The sequence below is a fragment of the Pongo abelii genome, chromosome 20 (genome assembly GCF_028885655.2).
Source record: "Pongo abelii isolate AG06213 chromosome 20, NHGRI_mPonAbe1-v2.0_pri, whole genome shotgun sequence".
NCBI classification, from domain to species: Eukaryota; Metazoa; Chordata; class Mammalia; order Primates; family Hominidae; genus Pongo; species Pongo abelii.
In genome coordinates, this window is record NC_072005.2 from 14176076 (window position 1) to 14195000 (window position 18925).

Sequence of the window (18925 nt, forward strand, 5' to 3'; positions counted from 1 at the left end):
GGCGGGAAGGGCGGTGCTCGCACCCGAAGTGATTGGCAGTAGGGAGTGGGGCGGAGATAAAGAGGGTTTTCTGAGAGTTTATTGGCTGGATTGGTAATGGTGGCGGGAGCAGAAGGAGGCTCAGCTGGGGATTCGCTGGAGAGAAGCGGAAGTCGATCGCCGCCGCGGTGTTGGCGAGTGTGAAGAGAGAGGAGGAGCGTTTGCGGCTTCAGCGTCTGTCAACAGGTGAGCGTGTCCTGGAGCTTTTTCTGAGTGGCTCCTGACCCTTGAGGTCCGGCGGCCCGGGAGTCCGTTGTGAACGTTGCGAAAGTTCGGAGTGGCGGTCACGCGGCGCGCTCGGACCTCGGGAATCCGGCCGGGTTCGGATCCCGCTCTCGCCCCCGAGGGGTTCGGATCCCGCTCTCGCCCCCGAGAGGTTTGGATCCCGTTCTCGCCCCCTCGAGGGCTCTTGGGAGGTTTCAAGCGGACGGTATTGAAAATGGGAGTTCCAGTTCGGGAGCAGACCAGTGTTCAGAGTCCGGGCTCTGCTACTCAGCGCCCGAGGCAGCGCCTCCCCATTCAACGGGGGCCGTGGCAATTCCCTGACATGATTCATGACTACATAATACATCCGGAAACTTCTCTCCAACGCATCCCGTCTGGGCCGTCGCCCCCGGCCTGGGAGACTCCAGGTCGCAGAGTCTCTGGCCCCACGGGCGATCAGCGCTGCCCAGTGGAAAAATATGCCAGCCGCGGCCTAATTTTACATTTTTTGGAAGCCACTTTTTTTTTTTTTTTTTTTGAGATGGAATCTGGCTCTGTCACTCAGGCTGGAATGCAATGGCGCGATCTCGGCTCACTGCAACCTCTACCTCCCGGGTTCAAGCGATTCTCCTGCCTCAGCCTCCTGAGTAGCTGGCATTACAGGTGCCCACCACCACAACCAGCTAAACTTTTTTCTGTATCTTCAGTAGAGACGGGGTTTCACCATGTTGGCCAGGCTGGTCTCGAACTCCTGACCTCAAGTGATCCGACCACCTCGGCCTTCCAGAGTGCTGGGATTACAGGCGTGAGCCACTGTGCCCGGCCATATCTTTTTTTTTTTTTTTTTTTTAATTTTAGAGGCTGGTCATGGAGGATTTCTTGAGGCCAGGAGTTCAAGATTAGCCTGGGCAACATAACAAGACCTCATATCTACAAAAAATAAAAGAATAAGCCAGGTGTGGTAGTGCATACCTGTAGTCTCTGCTACTCCTGAAGCTGAGGCAGGAGGATCTCTTGAGCCCAGGATGCTCCAGCCACTGCACTCCAGCCTGAGTGTCAGAGTGAGACCCTGTCTCTAAAAATTAAAATTAAATTTTAAAAAAGAAAGTTCAGTTTAGCTGTCTTGATAGCTACAGTTGAGTGCTCCTGAGCCCCTGTGAAAAGTGGCTCCTGTATTACTGGACAGCGAAGGTCGGAAACACATTTGACCAGGTCACTTCTCAGGATGAGAGCATTGTCTTTGAAACTCTATGCTTTGTCTCCTGTTAACCACCCAGCTCCAACTTCAAACCAGCCTAAGTAAACCTCTTTTTGTTAAAATTCTGACAAGCCACTCCCAGTGCAAAGCCTCTGCCCAGAACCTCTTCTGGGCTCTTGGCATGGCTTATGCCTTCTTCTCATTCAAGTCTCTGTTCAAATGTCGCCTCCCCAGAGAGGCCTTTCTAAGGGTGCTCCGGACAGTGTTCAAACTCACAGGCCGTAAGCCTGAACAGCACTGATCCAAGGCACTGGTATTTCTTACCCAGTCACCTCTGTGGGCTCACTAGGGCTCACTCACTGTGCTAGTATGTTTTCCTTTTCCTGTTCTTTTTAAACAATCCAGTTCCTGTGGGATTTTTTTTTTTTGTAATAGAGCTCTGTTGCCCAGGCTGGAGTGCAAGTGGCATAATCGTGGCTCACTATAACCTGGAACTCTTGGGCTCAAGTGATCCTCCCAACTCAGCCTCCCGAGTAGCTGGGATCACCAGTTCATGCCGCCATGCCTAATTTGTTTTATTTTATTTTATTTTTGAGAGGGAGTCTTGCTGTGTCACTCAGGCTGGAGTGCAGTGGCGCAATCTCAGCTCACTGCAACCTCCTGCTTCCAGCTTCAAGCGATTCTCCCACCTCAGCCTCCCGAGTAGCTGGGACTACAGGCACACGCTACCTTACCCAGCTAATTTTTGTATTTTTAGTAAACACGGGGTTTCACCATGTTGGCCAGACTGGTCTCAAACTCCTGACCTCGGGTGATCCACTCACCTCAGCCGCCCAAAGTGCTGGGATTACAGGCATGAGCCACCGTGCCCTGCCTCTTTTACTTTTTAAATTTTTTGTAGAGACAGGGTCTCGCTGTTGCCCAGGCTGGTCTTGAAACTCCTGGCCTCAAGCAGTCCACCTATCTTGTCCTTAAGTGCTGGGATTACAGCGCCTAGCCCATTTTTGGTATCTACATCTCACATTAAGTTAAGAAAAATTCTTTTTAGCTGTTAAAAAATTGAAAGCTTTGTTTTTATTCTTTTGAAATTATTTGGCTTCAAGGAAACTCACATTTATGATTCGCTTGATTTCTTGGCAATCATTGCATACTTGGGGATATTTGTGATTTGAGAAAATCTAATTTCCAAATGTAATTCGATTGCTTATGAATACTAAATTTAATGATTAATGCAGTTGTCATGATGTCACATTTCTAGATGCTTAATTAAACATTTATTCATTCCAACTTCGTAGTTTTCTCTTTGCATTGTGGAACTTTTTTCCCTTTATCCCTGTCCCTGACCTTTTCGTAGCCCCTGAGAAGCTCATGAGCCACCAGCATTATTTCCGTGGCGCTAATGAAGAGTGTGGCCCTGTCTATGTTGCATTCTCCTTACAGCTGGCTGAATGATCTTCACTTGTAAACCAGATCATGTCATTACTCTGCTTAAAACCTTCAAAGGCTTATCCTACTTAGAATGAAACCTAAGATCTTTCCTATGGCTTAGGCGGCCCTGCGTGGTGGCCTCAGCTGACCTCTCAGGCCTCATCTACCATTCTTCCTCTTGTCACCGCTCTCAAGCCCAGCTGGCTTTATTTCCCTTCTTTCAACACACCCAGCTTATTTCTGCCACAGGGCTTTGCACTTGCAGTTCCCTCTGCCTGGAATGTGCTTCCTCCAGATAATTGCATGGCTGTCTCATTCTCTTCGCTTGTGGTTCAGCTCAAATGTCCTCTGAAAGAAGACTTCCCAAAGTACCCTATTTAAAGTAGCGCTTTCTTGGCCGGGCGCGGTGGCTCATGCCTGTCATCCCAGCAGTTTGGGAGGCCAAGGCGGGCGGATCACGAGGTCAGGAGATCGAGACCATCCTAGCTAACATGGTGAAACCCCATCTCTACTAAAAATACAAAAAATTAGCCTGGCGTGGTGGCATGCGCCTGTAGTTCCAGCTACTTGGGAGGCTGAGGCAGGTGAATCGCTTGAATCTGAGAGGCAGAGGTTGCAGTGAGCTGAGATCGTGCCTCTGCAATCCAGCCTGGGTGACAGAGCAAGACTCCATCTCAAAAAAATAAATAAAGTAGCTTTTTCTTAATCACATCACCCAGTTTTATGATCTTAGCAACACATATCAGAATTTGTACTTATTTTCGGGTGGGCATGGTGGCTCATACCTGTAATCCCAGCACTTTAGGAGGCCAAGGCGGGCCGGTCACTTGAGGTCAGAAGTTCGAGATCAGCCTGGCCAACATGGCAAAACCTCATTTCTACTAAAAAAAAAAAAAAAATACAAAAAAATAAAAAATAAAAAAAATTAGCTGGGCCTGGTGGCACGTGCTTTTGTAGTCCCAGCTGCTCAGGAGGCAGAAAAATTGCTTGAACTGGGGAGGCAGAGGCTGCAGTGAGCCAAGATCACGCCACTGCACTCAAGCCTGGGCAACTGAGAGAGATTCCATCTTAAAAAGAAAAAAAGAATTTCTACTTATTTTGGTTTTAAATTGTGCTTATTATCTCATCATCCCTCAGTAGATTGAAAGCTGGTTGTGAGAAGAGATCTCGCCTAGCTCACACTCACCTCTCAGTGTTGTACTTCCAGAGCTTAGCACAGGACGTGGCTCATAGAAAGTCTTCAATCAATTTTTTAAAAAGAATAAATCTGGCTGGGCGCAGTGGTTACGCACTCTGGGAGGCCGAGTTGGGCGGATCACCAGGTCAGGAGATCGAGACCATCCTGGCCAACATGATTAAAACCTGTCTCTACTAAAACACAAAAAATTAGCCAGCCGTGATGGTACGTGCCTGTAGTCCTAGCTACTTGGGAGGCTGAGGCAGGGGAATTGCTTGAACCTGGGAGGTGGAGGTTGCAGTGAGCCGAGATTGCGCCACTGCACTCCAGCCTGGTGACAGAGGAAGATTCCGTCTCAAAAAAAAAAAAAAAAAAAAGAATAAATCTATGTAAAGGGTGGGTTTAGCATAGTACCTGGGATGTGAAAAGTACTCAATAAACATGAACCAGCCAGGTACAGTGGCTCACGCCTGTAATCCCAGCACTTTGGGAGGCTGAGGCGGGTGGATTGCTTGACCTCAGGAGTTCGAGACCAGCCTGGGCAACATAGCAAAACCCTGTCTCTACAAAACAAAAAAATTAGCCGGGTGTGGTGGCATGTGCCTGTGGTCCCAGCTACTCAGGAAGCTGAGGTGAGAGGATTGCTTGAGCCCTGGGGGCAGAGGTTGCAGAGAACCAAGATCTCACCACTGCACTCCAGCCTAGCTAGGGAACAGAGCGAGACCCTGTCTAAAAATAAACAAAAGACTGAACTGTTAGTAGCATATAGTAATAAGCAGATACGTCTTCATTCTTGTGTAATACTTCAGGTGCACACATGCTCGAGAAAGTATAAGAAGTGCTATAGCAAAATACTGTTACCCAGCTTAAGAGCTAAAACATTAGAGATGCAACTGAAGGGCCTTATACCCCTACATCAAACCCATTCCTCTTCCTCTTTCCTCAAATGTAACCGCAACCCTGAATTTGGTGTTTACAGTCTTCTGTGCATATAGGCGTGTATCTTTAAACAATATATAGTATTGTTTGTCATGTTCTATACTTTTTATATAAATGGTGTCTGCGCAATTTAGAGTTAACGTAGCAGGCCTGAGACTGCTATCCTTAGAAAGACCTGTTTGCAAGATTGGCTCTTGGCTGATATCTAGGAACTTGGATTTCAGGAGGGTTCCTGCTGTTCCCCAAATGATGAGTGCCTAAACTGTTTCCACCAACAATGTGGTTCATGTTGAACACCTGCTCTCCTTCTGGAGTCTGGCATTTTGGTACACGACCACCCCCAAGTACAACCCTGGTCACTGAGTAATGAGCTTCCCTGGTAGACTGCATATCCCTTGTGCTGTCATACTTGGCGGTAGGAATTGATGGAGTCCTGTGTGGCTCCACTAGGAGAGGACTCTTAGAAGTTTGTCCTGGTTTCCTCTGGACTTCAGCTCCTGCACCTTTTCCCTTTGCTGATTGTGCCTTGTGTCTCTTCACTATCATAAATCACAGCCATACCTACACTTCCAAGCAAAATCCTGTGACGACTCCTAGTGAGTCATTGAACCTCAGGGTGGTCTTGGGGACCTCTGATAGCAGGATCATACTGGGTGTATCCTGACAGAGCTGGCACTAAGGTGGCACTGGGTCCTGCCTTCTGAAACTTGCTTTTTTTTACCCAGTGTGATGCTTTTGAGATTTATCTATGTGGAAACATGTGTAGTTCTAATTCACTTAGTTTCACTGCTATACAGCTGTGCTGATAAGGTAACCACTAGCCACATGGGGCTATTTAGATTAAAATTAGACGAAACAAATAATCCACTTCCCCAGACACACTAGTCACATTTCACATGTTCAGCAGGAGCCTGTGGCTAGTGGCCACCATGGTGTATAGAGCACATAGAGAGGAAACATTTCCATGAGAACAGAAAGTTTTGTTGGACAGTGTTTACTTATCAATTCACTTGGTTGAAATTTAGGGTGTTTTCAGTTTTCTACCATTACAAACAGTGCTGTAGTACGTGTTGGTATCTATGTCTCCTTGAACACATGTAGGAGTTACTCTGGGAGATAAACCTAGGAGTTGAAGTGCTGGACGGGGGGTTGCGGAAGTATTCACCTTTTCAAGATACTGCTAATCTGCTCTTCAGAATGATGGTACTGGTTCTCACTCCCACCGTTAGTGTTCCTGTTGCTCAATGTCCTTATCTTTTATTTTTATTTTTATTTTTGAGACAGAGTTTCGCTCTTGTTGCCCAAGCTAGAGTTCAATGGCACGATCTCGGCTCACTGCCGCCTCCCGGGTTCAAGCGATTCTCCTGCCTCAGCCTTCCGAGTAGCTGGGATTACAGGTACGCGCCCCCACGCCTGGCTAATTTTTGTATTTTTAGTATAGATGGGGTTTCACCATGTTGGCCAGGCTGGTATCAAACTCCTGACCTTAGGTGATCCGCCTGCCTCAGCCTCCCAAAGTGCTGGGATTACATGCATGAGCCACCGTATCCAGACGTCTTTTAATTTTTATAATGTTTTGATGTTCAGCGTTTTTAAAAATTATTATTATTATTATTATTTGAGACAAAGTCTTGCTTTGTTGCCCAGGCTGAAGTGCAGTGGTGTGAACTTGGCTCAGTGCAACCTCTGCCTCCCGGGTTCAAGCAGTTCTCCTGCCTCAGCCTCCCGAGTAGCTTTTTGGACTGGTCTCTCACGCCTGTAGTCCTAGCACTTTGGGAGGCCGAGGCGGGCGGATCACCTGAGGTCAGGAGTTTGACACCAACCTGGCCAACATGGTTAAACCCTGTCTCTTCTAAAAATACAAAAATTTGCCGGGCTTGGCGGCGGGTGCCTGTAATTCCAGCTATTCGGGAGGCTGAGGCAGGAGAATCGCTTGAACCCGGGAGGCTGAGGTTGCAGTGAGCTGAGATTGCGCCACTGCATTCCAGTCTGGGCAACAGAGTGAGACTGTCTCAAAAACAAACAAACAAAACATATATTCTGAGAATTAAATGAGATAAAATGTAGGAAAGAGCTTTGAAATGATACATTTCAGCATAAATGTACCGTCCCTGGGCACATGCAGATGAATGGGTGCCACTAACAACTACCTGAGGGTCAGAGGTTGTGAGGCACAGCAGGTTTATTTTTATTTTTGAGACAGAGTCTCACTCTGTCGCCAGGCTGGAGTGCAGTGGCGTGACCTCGGCTCACTGCAACCTCTGCCTCCCAGGTTCAAGCAATTCTCCTGCCTCAGCCTCCCGAGTACCTGGGACTACAGGCGCCCGCCACCACAACCGGCTAATTTTTTTTTCTTTTTTTTTCTTTTAGTAGAGACGGAGTTTTGCCATGTTGGCCAGGCTGGTCTTGAATTCCTGACCTCAGGTGATCTGCCCGCCTTGACCTCCAAAGTGTTGGGATTACAGGCGTGAGCCACCGCGTCCAGTCAGGCACAGTGGGTTTATGTTGTGTGTAGTGAAGGGGAGAGTAAAAGACACAGAAGGACTGGTCATATTTGACTCTCATTGTATGCGGGATTCGATTTCAAGTCAGAGCATGAGGTCAAATCACATATAGTTAAAATTAGCTACTCTTTTTTTTTTTTTTTTTGAGACGTAATGTTGCTCTGTCATCCAGGCTGGAGTGCAGTGGTGTGATCTTGGTTCACTGCAACCTCTGCCTTTTGGGGTTCAAGCAATTCTCCTGTCTCAGCCTCCTGAACAACTGGGATTACAGACGTGCACCACCACGTTCAGCTAATTTTTGTAGTTTTAGTAGAGTTTCGCCATGTTGGCCAGGCTGGTCTCGAACTCCTGGCCTCAAGCGATCTGCCCACCTCGGCCTCCCAAAGTGTTGGGAATACAGGCATGAGCCACTGTGCCTGGCTACAATTATCTGCTCTTAAAAGTCCGCACGCTTGCCCACAGTGCATCTCTCAGAAAGTCTAGTAGATTCATTTCATCCTCCAGTGTGAGAACAGATTACCTCTTCTTCAGCTGGGCACCAGAGGAAATACTGATCTTAGGTTTTTGGAGCCATGCTGAATTAAAACCTTAGCATCACACAGTGAAGCTGAACCAGCTGAGGGAATGGCAGATACAATTTCCATCATTCTTTTTTTTTTTTTTTAATATATTTCTTTATCCTCATTGAAGAGCTTCCATCGCCCTTAACTCTCATCTTGTGCTCACTTTGGGTCTTGTGCTGAATTCAGCTCTTATTCTTTAACAGATATTTACAGATCGCCTGTGTGCCAGATGCTGTACTAGGCTCAGATCAAGAACCCTTGCGTTTCCAGATCTTACATTCTAGCCAAGAGGCAGATAATAAACAAATAAGCAAAATGTAATTGCTAGCCAGTAGTACTATGAAGACAGAGCAAGGCACAGATTAGGAAGTTCTGGAGGGGCTTGGGAAGGCCTTCTGGGAAGCAGGATTTCATTTTCATAAACTCTGCAGGAGAGGAAGTCAACTCTGTGGGTATGGGGATGGGGGAGGGGGCCCAAGCCAGCAGAGAGAACAGTCGGTGCAAAGGCCCTGAGGCAGGCAAGAGGGTGCCTGCGTGTTTGAGCCCAGCGAGTGGAGGGAAGGTAGGGAGGAAGCCAGGGGGTGAGGTTGGAGGGCCTGTAGGCCATTGTGTTGACCTTGACCTGTGTTTTGGGTGAGATAGGAGAGCATTGGAGAGTTTTGAGCTGAGGAGGGACAAAATATGTTTACCAAGATCACTCTGGTGTCTGTGTTGAGAAAAACCTGAAGAGGGACAAAGGAGCTATAATATTTAGGGGACTGTTGTAGTGGCTCTGGTGAAAGATGGGTGAGAACTAATTAATTCTGGATATTTAGAAGTTAGAGCCACCATTGCATTTACTGTCAAATTAGATGTGGGGTATCAAACAAGATGAGTTCAAGAGAAGCTCCAAGGTCCTTAGCTTGAATCAAGGGATGGATGGACTCACTTTTAGTTGAGGTGAGGAAGCCTCAAAGCCTCACGTGGGAAGAACTACAGTGGTGGCAGTGGTAGAGATGGGGGTGGGAGAGGCCAGGGTCTCAGTTTAGGACAGGTTAGTTTGAGATCCTACCAGATACCAGGGAGAGAGATGGGGTAGGTAGGTGAATATATGTAAATCTGGAGCTCAGGTAGGAGTTCAGGCTGGAGAGCTATGTTTGGGAGTGATCAGTGTATAGGTAGCATTTCTTTCTTTCTTTCTTTCTTTTTTTCTTTCTTTCCTTTTCCTTTTTCTTTTTCTTCTTTCCTTTCTCTTTCTTTCTTCCTTTCTCTTTCCTTTCTTTCCTTTCTCTTCTCTTCTCTTCTTTCTTTTCTTTCTTCTGATGGAGTCTCGCTCTGTCGCCCAGGCTGGAGTGCAGTGGTGCGATCTTGGCTCACTGCAACCTCCGCCTCCTGGGTTCCAGCGATTCTCCTGCCTCAGCCTCCTGAGTAGCTGGGACTACAAGCGCTTGCCACCACGCCCAACTAATTTTTGTATTTTTAGTAGAGACGGGGTTTCACCTTGTTGGCCAGGCTGGTCTCGAACTCCTGACCTCGTGATCTGCCTGCCTCGGCCTCCCAAAGTGTTGGGATTACAGGCATGAGCCACTGCACCCACCCGGTGGCATTTCAAACCATGAGATGGGGTGAAACCTTCCAGGGAGTGAGAGAAAAGGTCTAAAGACTGAGCCCCTGGGTTCCCCATCATTAGGAGGTCAGATGAGAAGGAGCCAGCCATGAAGACTGGGAAGGAGTGGCTGTGGGGAGGTGGGTGGTATCCTACACACAGGTATCTTTTTAAGGCAGAGGGGCCCGGAAAAGGATCCTTGTAGTTTGAGTAGTTATTCCTCTCTCTGAGGACAGGCAGTTCGTTGGTGAACTGACAATGTGAAATACACATGATGCAGTTCCACCATGTGTCAAGTTTGAAAGCGCTCCCTGCCAGTAGCGTGTGGGAGTGTAGGAACGGCGATTGTAATGAGACATCACAGTGTAAAGTTCCTGAGCTCTGCTCTAGTACAGCCTGGGGACAGACGTCTGGGCCAAGAAGGGCTTCTGTGAGACAGCATGGGACAGTGGCCTGGTCAGACAGACTTGGGCATGCATCTGAGGGCTGTAAGCCTCAGTTTCCCCATCTGTAAAATGGAACTTTAATCGCTGTCTCCATCCGGGAGGATTTTGTGAGGATTCAGAGAAACTGCACATGAAATGCTCCACCAGGCCCAGGAACTTACCAAGGTCTCACAAACGTGAATGATTCTATAATTGCCAGGCCTCTGCCAGGGGTTCTGAATGCTCGAGTGCAGACCAGAGCCCATGGGGACGCCCCTGTGCAGATCTGCTCAACCATTTCTTTCTTTTTTGAGACAGAATTTCACTCTATAGCCCAGGCTGGAGTGCAGTGGTACGATCTTGGCTCACTGCAACCTCTGCCTCCTGGCCGGGTTCAAGCAATTCTCCTGCCTTAGCCTCCTGAGTAGCTGGGACCACAGGTGCTTGCCACCACGCCCAGCTGATTTTGTCTTTTTAGTAGAGATGGGGTTTCACCATGTTGACCAGGCTAGTCTCAAACTCCTGGCCTCAATTGATCCACCCACCTCGGCCTCCCAAAACGCTGGGATTACAGGCCTGAGCCACCGAGCCCAGCTATTCACCCATTTCTTACTCCCCCGCTCAAGAAGTCACACCACTCTTGTCATTCCAAGAAATCTTAATTTCTTTATTGTTTGACTTTTTGACTCAACAATTTTTTTAAAACTTTTTTTTTCTGAAACGTTCTTGTTATGAGCCTTTTGTTTTGTTCTCGTTAAATGCACTCGACCCAAAATTGGTTTGGCATATCGAAAAGGAGACCAAGGAGGGAGGGGCTAGGGGCGTGGGAGGTGGGGAGGAGGCCCGAATGGACAGAAAGTTGAGGATGAGAGAAGAGGAACATAGAGACAGCGAGAAAGACATGGGGAAAGAGAGTTGGAGACAGAGAGAGAAAGGGGAAGGCAAGGGAAAGAGCCAAAAGAAACCAAAATCCAGAGAAAAAGAATGAACAAGATTTAGGAGCAAATGAGTTCAGGAGCCTAAGGAAGGGAGTAGGAGAGGAAACCAAGACCCTTCTCTGTACCGTCCCAGCTGGGGTGGGGGCATCAAGGCACCAGGTCTGGTTAGGTGGGGGGGACACCTGGGCTCTGGGGGCGGCTTTGCACTGGACTGCAGAGGTGTCCAGCCCCAGCAGGGGGCCCTGCCACACAGCTCTGAGGCCTGGAAGCCACCAGGCGATGCCGGCTGGAACAGGACCTGATACACCCTCTCTCCCTTTGATTGTCCGAGTCTGGAGAGATACAAGGAAGGCTGGGCAGGGAGGAAGTGGGCCTCCCTCTGTGCCTCAGCCCCCTGGAACTCTCCTGGCCCTCCTCCTAGTGTCGGGGGCAGCCACAGGCTGGGCTGCTTCCCAGGACGGGCCGGCTCCTCGCCTGCCCATGCCTTCACAGACCTCTGACCACCCCTCCACACAACAGAGCTCCCAGCCTAGTGCAGTCCAGGAAGGGCCATGGAACTGTCCCTTGCCCTCCTCAGAGTCGTCTGGCAAGACTGTCCCTGGCCTCACTTCTCCTCCCCATCTAGACTTCACCCATGGTCTTCTGGTGTAATGGGTTAGGCCTTTCTACCAGAAAAAGCCAGAGTTGGAACCCAACCCCACCTCTTCCCCATACCTGTTCCCTTACACGGGACAAACCACCATCTTTGGTCTGACCCCTTCTCCCCTAATTGATGGGGACAAGCCAGCCCCAGCTCCCCAGGAGAAGGGAGGGGCTTTCTAGCAGCAAAAAGGGTCCCTCCAGCCACCTACCTGTCCCCTTCCCCCCAGTTCCTTCCTAGAGCCCCTCCCCCTTAACCCAACAAAGTTCATGGCAGCAGCAGGCTGAGACCCGAAGATGTTTGAAAACTCATGGCACTTGTGAGAAAAGAAGGAGGGGCAGAGAGACGGGGAGAGGTCAGAGCAGAGGTGGAGGGGCCACCTCTGGGGAAATGGCAATGCAGGGGCTGGGCTACGGTGGCCTGGGGCTATGCTACCCCTAGAGTTGAGGGGAGGGGGCTGGGGAGGCTGGGCTGACAGGCTGGAGAGGAAGGGGCCGGGAGAGGTGCTCAGGAGACATCCCGAGCCTGGAGCTTCCAGGGTCTGGGATTTGGGGTCAAGCCCCCCAGAACATGGGTGTCCTGACCCCAGCCCTGGCACCTGGCTTCATCTTCCCTGCGGGAAGGTGGAGGGGAGGGAAGGTGATCTCTCACCTTTGCCCCTCCCTATCCCCCAGACAGACCACCTTGCCGCTCCCAGCACCCTCCTCAGCCATACCCATGCCCTCCACAACCCCAGTGCCTCCCCATTTTCCTTCCGCCATCAACCTCTCTAGGTGGGAAATCAGCCCCATCTTCCCCGGCTAGAGTCCCCAAAGCAATATACAAGAAGCAGGAACTCAAAGGGACAGCGCAGCCATCTTGACAAAGCATCTTTGGGTGTGAAGAGGTCTCCCCCCTGTGCCGGTGGGGAGGGAAGGGGGAGACAGGCCTCTGGTCCTGGGGCAGGCAGTGAGGTACACACCCCAGAAGGGCTGATGATGCTGGGCAGGCGGAGCAGGAAAGGAGGGGACAGAAATGGGTGCCAGGAAGGAAATGGGTTCTTTGTTTCGCTGTTGCATCTAGATTTTGTTTTCTGTCTCTGGATTGTAAAAAGCTGCTCTGGCGACCCGCCCGCCCCGGCGGGGACTGGGGATGCACATACACGGAGAAGTCCTGGCTGCCAGGCCAGCAGCGGCACTCTGCTCCGGAGAAACCCCAGGCTGGCCCGGGCCGCAGGCTCCCGGTGGCTTCAAGTGATGAGATTTTTTTTCTTTTCTTTTTTTTTTTTTTTGTCTTTTTTTTTCTTTTCCATTTCGTTGAAATATTTACAGCAATGGGGAAGGAGGAGGAGGAGAGAGGAAGGAGTAAGAGGGCCCCCTAGGGAAAGATCCAAGCCCAGGACCCACTCCCCAGGGAGATCCAGACCCAAAATCTGCTCCCCAGCTAGCCGAGCCCACAGGACTGGGAACTGCCCAAATATGGCCACCCCTGTGGGCTGGGGGCCCTGCGGGGAGTTGTGCTTCATCAGGAGTCGCCCCAAGGGAGGGGGTCATTGGGTGCACTGGGAGGCAGAGGGCGCAGGTTTGCTTGGGGGGCAGGGACCAAGAGCAAGGGGAAAGGAGCTTCAGAGAAAGTTCAACCTTTAAACCACCAGCCACCACTGCCCAGTCCCCCGGCCCTGTGGCCTTTTCCCAGTCTCCAGGGAGCAGGGAATTATAGCGCAGGAGGAACCTGTCCATCTGTCCTGCCTCACTGCTCCCTCGGGGTGCAGCCGGCAGCATTTCTGGCTGCGGAGAGGAGCAGCTGACAGGTTCGATCCAGTGGGGGCCTTTGACAACCTCAGAAGCTGCCCCTCCCTGCCCAGGGAAACTAAAGCCCTCATTTCCCTTCACAGGGTAGAAGGGTGGGAGAGGGGAGAGTCTGGAAGTGGGCTGCACCCTTCCAAGTTCTCCCTCCTCACTCCCCTGGGGACCTCTGGGCTCCTCCTCACTACACTTACCCCAAATAGAGCTGGTGCGTGTGGCTGGTGGGAAACCCTGTCTGTGAACCCTGGCACCTCAGGCCCCCAGGTCAGAGTCCCCTGAGGGGACTGTAGGGCCCATGGCTGAGGGGCACCTGGAGAGAGTGGCCCACCAGCAACTGCCTCCATCTGTCTCCCTCTCCCACCAGAGCCCTGCCCAGGGTTCCCTCCCTGGCCTGGGCCACCAGCCCCTGGTCCATGAGGTCCCCTCAGAGACTGGTGACCAGCTGCATCTGCCCGTCCCCATCGGGCCCTGGCCCCTCAAGGCCTGGGGCTGCCAGGTAGCCCTCATGGCTAGGACGCCGCACCTGGTAGTAGCCCTGCAGGGGATTCCGGGCCACCAGGGCTGGCGGGCGTGAGGTGTAGTAGATTTCGGGGGGGCCGGGGGGTGCGGGAGGGGGTGGGGGCAGGGCCTCACTGGGCCCCTCAGGGCTGCTGTCCGGGTAGGAGGGTGAGTCCCGCAGGTTGGCCCCGCTGGCATAGAGGGAGTCCCGGCCAGGAGGGGAGGAGAGGGGCCGGCTGGTGGCGCCGTCCTCGGCCGTGCAGCTCTCCGACTCGTCCAGATCACTCTGGTACAGCACCGACTGGGCCCGGGGCAGCAGCAGAGGCTCCTCCAGGGCCTTATAGAGAAGTTCAATCTCGGCCCGGTCAGCACCCCCGGGCCCGCCCGCCTCCTCCTCGCCCCCGCCCCCTGGCACAGGTGGCACAGGGGGCTCAGGCGGTGGAGGGCCCTTGGCCGCGCTGCTGCTCCCCCGCAGGTTGTTGTGCACCAGCTCCGAGATGATCATCTTCTCAAAGGCCGCTGCATCGGCTAGGTTCCGGCCTCGGGGCGGCTCGGGGCCCCCATCCCCGGGAGGGAAATCCCCACTTCGCAAGGAGTAACTGTTATTGAAGTTGCCGTTCAGGGGCAGGGTGTCCATACCACAGGCTTCCCGGCCTCCCAAGGGGTGCTCTGCAGGGCAGAAAGGGGCTGGTCAGGTGGAAGAGGGGCCCTGGATGCACTAGGGGGCAGTGAGGGGGTGTGGTCCGTGTGGAGAAGTGGGGCTCGATTCCTGCTGGTTTTCCGTAGGCTTCCCCCTGCCCCCTGGATCTCTGGTCTCACATTCCCTTTCTCCCTCACTGGCAGTAGACACACCAGCCCAGCAGCGTATTGATGAAAGGTGGGGGACAAGGACCAGTTCCCCCAGGATCTTGTCCCCAGCTGGACGTTCAGAATCTCAGCAGTGTGAGGAGGCCTGGGCGACAGGATCGCTTTCCTGTGCTCAGACCCTCAGCACTTAACAGCCCAAACTCAATGAACACCATCCATTATCCTCCATTCAGCTGCCAGAGGCTGTGTGTCAGGGGGTGGGGAGATGTGGGCATGGGGAGGCATCCCGAGTTCTCCTCCTTAAGTGAGGCCGTCTGAGAAGGCCACTGTCTGTCCCTCTCCCAGCCTCAGAAACATCCCCAGGGAAGAGTCACACTTACTGGGTTCCCGGTAGCTCCCTGCAGGTGGCAGCCAGAAGAGAAAAGAGAAAAGGCAAGGATGAGCTCGAAATGCAAGTCCAGGCTCCAGTTCTGGGGCAGAGAACATCCCATGCAGAGGTCCCTTGGGACACAAACCCTCCATTTCCCAACCTGGGATGCTTCCCCCGTGCTCTCACCTGGGGAGTTGAAGACAGGGGGCGAGGAGGGATTGAAGCCCACTGACTCGGCGATGAGGGTGTTGTAGGGACTGGTGCCCCCACGGGGCTGCAGCACGGGGTTGGTCAGCAAGTGGTTCCCCATGGTACCTGGCCAAGAGATCAGAGGTCACAAGGCGGCCGGGAGCCTCCAGAGACTGGAGCCAGAGGCAGAGGGATGCCTTCTCACCTCGGTTCAGGGTGGGGGTGCTGTTGATGTCACCCGCCATGAAGGAGGACTCCGTCTGCTTCCTCACAGTGTCATTCCACATCCTCCGAATTCGGCTCTGGGAACACAACCCAGATGTGAAGGGGTCCTTGGGCCACCCACCCTCTGGCGTCTTTCTGAGACTCCTCACCCGATCATCACGATCAGAAACCCAGGCCAAGCCACTCCCCACCTCTCAGGCTCCAGGTTCCAACATTCAGCCCCAGGGAGCCCTGTCTGGCCCGATACCTGGGTCCCTGTGTAGTAGCGGGTGTTGCTTCGCATGGCTGAGGTCTTGAGGGATCCGTGAGTGCCCCCGGGTGGGGAGCGGATGCAGCAGTAGGAGTGACGCAGGCACTTGCTGTACTCCTTGTGCACCTGGGAGGTGAGGACAGTCAGCTAGTCGGGACACTGGCCTCTTCTGTGATCCAGTCTCCCACAAGGCTGGTCACAAGACAGGCAGCCTTGGGAGGCCGGAGACTGAGCTTCCAATGACTATCTTTCCCTGTTCAGCGACTTGCAGGCCACAGAAACCTTAATGTCCCCTGTCCCCCAATAGCCAGCTGATCAGTTTTCACTCTCTTCTTACTCAGGCCCATCCTCTTCTCCACCTCCTCTGACAGTTTTTCATTCATTCATAAAATCAACAGAGCATTATTGAGCATCCGCTATGTGCCAGCACAATTTAGGCCTCAGGGAAGGTATGGAACACAACAGACACAAATTCCTACCTCTGAGAGCTTGTATGTCAGTAGACAGAGACAGAACATAGATGAAAACATAAATATGCAGGCTGTTGGATGGTGTTAGGTGCTGCAGAGAAAACTATGGCCAGAAAGGGGGTTAGGCAGTGCTGACTTGGGAGCAGGTTGCGACTTTTTTTTTTTTTTTTTTTTTTTTTTGAGATGGAATCTTGCACTGTCACTCGGGCTGGAGTGCAATGGTGCAATCTCGGCTCACTGCAACCTCCACCTCCCTGGTTCATACTATTCTCCTGCCACAGCCTCCCGAGTAGCTGGGATTACAGGCGCACACCACCACACCCGGCTAATTTTTTTTTTTTTTGTATTTTTAGTAGAGACGGGGTTTCACCATGTTGGCCAGACTGGTTGTGATTTTAAATAGATCAGAGGAGGCCAGGCGTGCTGGCTCACACCTGTAATTCCAGCACTTTGGAAGGCAGAGGTGGGTGGATCACCTGAGGTCAGGAGTTCGAGACCAGCCTGGGCAACATGGTGAAACCCCACCTCTACTAAAAATAGAAAAATTAGCTGGTTGTGGCGGTGGGCATCTGTAATCCCAGCTACTTGGCAGGAGAATTGCTTGAAGCCGGGGGGTGGAAGCTGCAGTGAGCCGAGATCGCACCATTGCACTCCAGCCTGGGGACAGAACGAGATTCTGTCTCAAAAATAATAATAATTTTAAAAAAAACTAAAAAAATAAATAGATCAGAGGAGGCCTCATTTAAGCCAAGGTAAGAACGGGGGCTGCACCCTGAGGGTCCACATCTAGGTGTCTGAGAGCAGAGGTTGGAGGGAGGGGAGCCGAGGGGCCCAGATAAGACCATAGGGGCCTGGGGTCCCCTGAAAGGATATTGCTGTCACTGCGTGTGAGGTGGGGGCTGTGCAGACACTGCCTTTGACCGTGTGTCCAAGGAGGGGCCAGGACAGCGCTGGACAGAGCAGGGACACAGGCCACCTCCTCCCTTGCAACGAGGATTCTCATGATCACTGCCTCCGCCATCCCCTGCCTTAAGCCTTACCTGCCTCACCACTCCCCAAGTCCAACAGCAGTCTCCATGGCCCGCACTGCCGCCAGGACTGACTCTACAAATGCCTCAGCTCCGTCTCCCCAGCTTCAGTCCTGACGGTGCTGCCAGTATCCCCACTCCCTGCCCATGTTCTCCGGCTACTGTTGTCCCCTTTGTTTTTTTTAAATAGAGACGGGGTCTCTGTTGCCCAGGCTGGTCTCGAATTCCTGGGCTTAAGCAATCCTCCTGCCTCAGCCTCCCAAAGTGCTGGGATTACAGGCATGAGCCACTGCACCCAGCCCTTTGTATGTGTGGGTTTTTGTTTGTTTGTTTTGGAGACAGAGTCTTGCTCTGTTGCCCAGGCTGGAGTGCAGTGGTGCAATCTCGGCTCACTGCAACCTCTGCCTTCGGGGTTCAAGCGATTCTCCTGCCTCAGCCCCTCAGCCTCCCAAGTAGCTGGGACTACAGGCGCCCACCACCACACCAGGCTAATTTTTATATTTTTTAAGTAGAGATGGGGTTTCACCATTTTGGCCAGGCTGGTCTGGATCTCCTGACCTCAGGTGATCCGCCCGCCTCAGCCTCCTAAAGTGCTGGGATTATAGGCGTGAGCCACCGCGTCCGGACTGTATGTTTTTTTAAGATTCAGATTTTAACACATTTATTTTAAAAAGATCCTTTCTATCACCACAAAATTCACAATTCTTTCCAGAACTATGAATGTAGGCAGTGCTCCCTCAGGGTGGCTCCCAAAGTCCTCCCTCTCCCAGGCCTGACTCGTGGCCCTCATGGTGGTGAGGGTTCCCCATTACCCAATCTGTTCTGCTCTCACTCCTCTAAGCTGCTGTATCTTGCTTTTTTCCAGAACCCTCTTCACCTGTGGTTAAACCCTCCCTAACCCTGAGCTCGTGCTCCCCTCCCGGTGGACACAGACCTGACCATAGAAGCCCTGCAGCACTCACTGGGGGCTTGAGGGAGCCCCTGAGTCCCCTCCACCCTCACCGCCTTCTGCTGGGTACCCAGGAAACGTCTCCAAGGGAGGCTGTGACCCAGGACCCCGCCTCAACCTCACCTTCTTCTGTAAGGCGCAGTGAAAGACGAAGATGAAGACCCCCTGGAAGGCGTTGAAGGTGGTGAAGAGATAGGCCATGACCACCGACTCCTTGTTGATGAAGAGGAGGCCGAAAGCCCAGGTGAGGCCCAGCAGGAACAGCAGCGCGATGGCCCCCAGTGCCCAGGATCTGGGAGTGGGGCGACAGGGGTGTCAAAGTACCCACCGGAGGGGACAGGCTCAGCCCAGGCCTCCCCTGCAGCCTACAAGGGGGGCCCTTGGGTGGGCCTGGGCACTGTCTGCAAAGCCCTGAGCAGGCCGAGTGGGCCTTGGGGGCAGTGGCCTGCACAGGACACCTCCACCCGAGTCTGGGCCTGAGGGAAAGGTACTGGGTCAGGGGTCGGGGTATTGGGAACATCAGTTATTCCTCTGCCAACTTCATTGTTTCTGCCAAATTTCCAGACCACTTAGGCTATATTTGCTGCCTATTTCTCTTTAAGTTGCCCTTAAACAGACTTACCTTTTGAATTTAGCCTCACCCTACATACTGATGCCCCTAAAACCACAGGTTGGACGTGCTAATGATACGCTTTCTAAGACCCATTAAGTAGGT

At 52.1% G+C, this 18925-nt stretch overlaps 1 protein-coding gene, 1 long non-coding RNA gene and 1 pseudogene across 6 annotated transcripts in view; 1 reads left to right on the plus strand and 2 right to left on the minus strand.

Moving 5' to 3' along the window:
* Positions 1-63: 63 nt before the first annotated feature.
* Positions 64-18925, plus strand: part of LOC129051737 (uncharacterized) — a 27751-nt gene continuing 8889 nt past the window's right edge. Inside the window, exons 1-2 of one of the 2 annotated variants that reach the window (XR_010138420.1) lie at positions 64-225; positions 18347-18454. This is a non-coding gene — a long non-coding RNA (uncharacterized LOC129051737). Of the gene's footprint in view, positions 226-18126; positions 18455-18925 lie in introns of both variants that reach the window. The other variant, XR_008516174.2, reaches the window with a different exon arrangement.
* Positions 10709-12431, minus strand: LOC129051736 (uncharacterized; annotated as a pseudogene).
* The window catches only part of ADGRL1 (adhesion G protein-coupled receptor L1), a 60386-nt gene continuing 52169 nt past the window's right edge, over positions 10709-18925 (minus strand). For 3 of the 4 annotated variants that reach the window (XM_054538691.2, XM_054538692.2, XM_054538694.2), the window contains 6 exons: positions 18334-18502; positions 15761-15889; positions 15494-15590; positions 15286-15414; positions 15110-15199; positions 10709-14591 (listed from right to left, as the gene is read on the minus strand). In XM_054538691.2, the coding sequence (XP_054394666.1) occupies positions 13849-14591; positions 15110-15199; positions 15286-15414; positions 15494-15590; positions 15761-15889; positions 18334-18502 (1357 nt within the window). In that variant the 3' untranslated portion in view covers positions 10709-13848. The remainder of the gene's footprint in view (positions 14592-15109; positions 15200-15285; positions 15415-15493; positions 15591-15760; positions 15890-18333; positions 18503-18925) is intronic. The other variant, XM_054538693.2, reaches the window with a different exon arrangement.